The 2432-nt window shown below is 36.5% G+C and overlaps 1 protein-coding gene across 4 annotated transcripts in view; it reads left to right on the top strand.

Moving 5' to 3' along the window:
* Window positions 1-2432, top strand: part of Cop1 (COP1, E3 ubiquitin ligase) — a 139842-nt gene that overhangs the window by 95491 nt on the left and 41919 nt on the right. For all 4 annotated transcript variants that reach the window (XM_026787619.1, XM_026787620.1, XM_026787621.1 and 1 more), the window contains one exon: window positions 934-1058. In XM_026787619.1, the coding sequence (XP_026643420.1) occupies window positions 934-1058 (125 nt within the window). The remainder of the gene's footprint in view (window positions 1-933; window positions 1059-2432) is intronic.

Below are 2432 nucleotides of genomic sequence, written 5' to 3' on the forward strand. Positions count from 1 at the left end.
CTGTGGGAAGTCCAAGGACCGCCCACCTCCATCCAGGTTCAGTAAGTTGAGCATCCAAACTGCCCAAGCTCCCCCAGAGCCAGCACGTGCAGTAGGATCAAAAACCCATTGCCATTGTTCTTGAGTTCTCAGTAGTTCTCAGGAGCTCAAATCAAATGGTTTGAATCTTGTCTATATACAGTTGTAACCTTCTGAACCTCAATTTCCTCATCTTCAAAATGGGGCTAATAGCAGCACCAAGTTTTTAAATCTTTAAATAATATATGGAAAAGGTGTACCATAGTGTCCTGCTCAAAATGATTTAATTATGTAGTCCTTAATAAATATTGATACATTCCCTTAAAAAAGTATACAAAAAGTTTAAAGCAAGCAATTCAATATAAGAAAGCAGTTTGCAAAATAGTATGAGTCCTAAATTTGTCTATTAGAATTACCAGTGGGTTTTAGAAAAAACAAAAAGAGTTTTGGGTAAGCAATGAGATCTATATATTCTGTCAGCAAAATAAACTACATTGTGTGCTTTCCATTCGTATCTCTCACATATAGGAATTGCATGAAAAGTTTATGTCTAGTATACCAGTAACAAGAAAAATGAGGGTCTTCCCAAAATGGAGCACATCTCTGAGTGCAAAGACTCATTATTTATTAATAGTGTGACAATGCTATTTCCTGTTTACCCAGGCATTATTGAAAGCATGTTAGATGAATTTGGTTTTCACAGTGTTGGGTCCAGGCCCATTTAATTTTATAAAGTAGATAATTATATATCATATTTACCTGTTAAAACATTGGCCAATGAGAACATAAGACTCAGACACACTGGCACCAAAGTCTGCATTCTTAACCACAAAACTGGATTGCTTTTTAATTACTAATGGTGATGAGTTTCATACTATGAAATCTAAAATTTAGTCCTCTTTGTGTTTATCTTAGCTCAACAGACAGCCAACTAAAACTGTGGAATGTGGGGAAACCATACTGTCTGCGTTCCTTCAAGGGTCATATTAATGAAAAAAACTTCGTAGGACTTGCTTCCAATGGAGATTATATAGCTTGTGGTAAGTGAAATTATATTTTTAAAGAAACTTTTTGCAAAGACACGTCATGGTAGTTTGCAGTGGAAAAATGACCTGTGTTCTCAGAAGACAGCATCACTTAATGCTTAGGACTGAATCATTAGTGTTTCTTTTCTGCACCCAAGCCCTGTATTCTTAGTAATGAAAAAGATCTTTAACTGCTTTCTGGTATTTCTAAACATGCCATAATTTCTCTTGGAATTATCTAAACTATAAAAACTATTAAATTCTGCTACTAGTATTTCAAGAAGACATCTTTTCAGAAACATTATTTTCATTTTGTCCTGTCTAGTATCTTTTTCATTAAACAGTCTGTTTGGATTGCATGAATATGTTATTCTGAATTTTTTATTAATATATAATTTATGCAAATTTAAATCAGAAGTGGAAAAATTCAATTTTCTGTTTTCAAATATTCTAATAAAAGAATTGTCAACACTTTTAAATGATATGGCCCTTATTCAGTAAATTGCATTTTTTCTAATGTATGAGCTTGATTACCACCAAAGTAGATATGCAGCACGTTTATCCTTAGGAGGCTCCTGAAATGTGTTAGTTCAACTTTCTCACTTTCTCATTGGTAGGGTAATGTTGTATGGGAAGTGGAGAATTGAGTTGTTTAGACTGTTCAAATTGGCCTTTACAAGTACCACAACTTTTTTCCTCTGTACATTGTAATATTTTTTAAATGCAGTTTAAGATTCTTGTTTCATAGATGCTTTTTAAATGTATAGACCTCTGCTATAGGTATTTTTCTTTTTAATATGAAACATTTCAAACTTAGAATTATAAGCACAGTCACATCATTTAGCAATGGTTATTTCTTTAGGTTAGTAAGCTGTAGTTTTGTTCCTTCTCCCATAGTTGCCAATTAATTAGTCTTGTCTTTCAGATTTGAATATAAAAGATAATTGGTCTGTAGTAATAGGAGCGGCGGGGCTGCATCCCCAGCACCCCAGCTGCTTGGCTAGCTTATGCCCCAAAATAATTACACGGACACTGTATTCCTTTAAACACTGTTTGGCCCATTTCTATCTAGCCTCTTCTCGGCTAACTCTCACACCTGGACTAGCCCATTTCTAGTGCAGCCCACGAGGTGGCTTACCAGGGAGATTCTAGCCTACGTCCATCCTGGGTCGGAGTTTCATTGTGTGTGTCTCAGAGAGCAGAGCTCTCGCGTCCGCCCTGGAGATGGGAGAGCATGGCGTCTCTCTGAGGCGTCTGCCCCCAAGACTAGAGCTGTCGAGTCTGAGCTCACTTCCTCTTCCTCCCAGCATTCTGTTCTGTTTACTCCTCCCACCTATGTTTTAACCTATGAGGGCCAGCCAAGCAGTTTGTTTATTACTTAACCAATGA

The sequence above is a fragment of the Microtus ochrogaster genome, assembly GCF_000317375.1.
Source record: "Microtus ochrogaster isolate Prairie Vole_2 chromosome 6 unlocalized genomic scaffold, MicOch1.0 chr6_random_2, whole genome shotgun sequence".
Taxonomy (NCBI): domain Eukaryota; kingdom Metazoa; phylum Chordata; class Mammalia; order Rodentia; family Cricetidae; genus Microtus; species Microtus ochrogaster.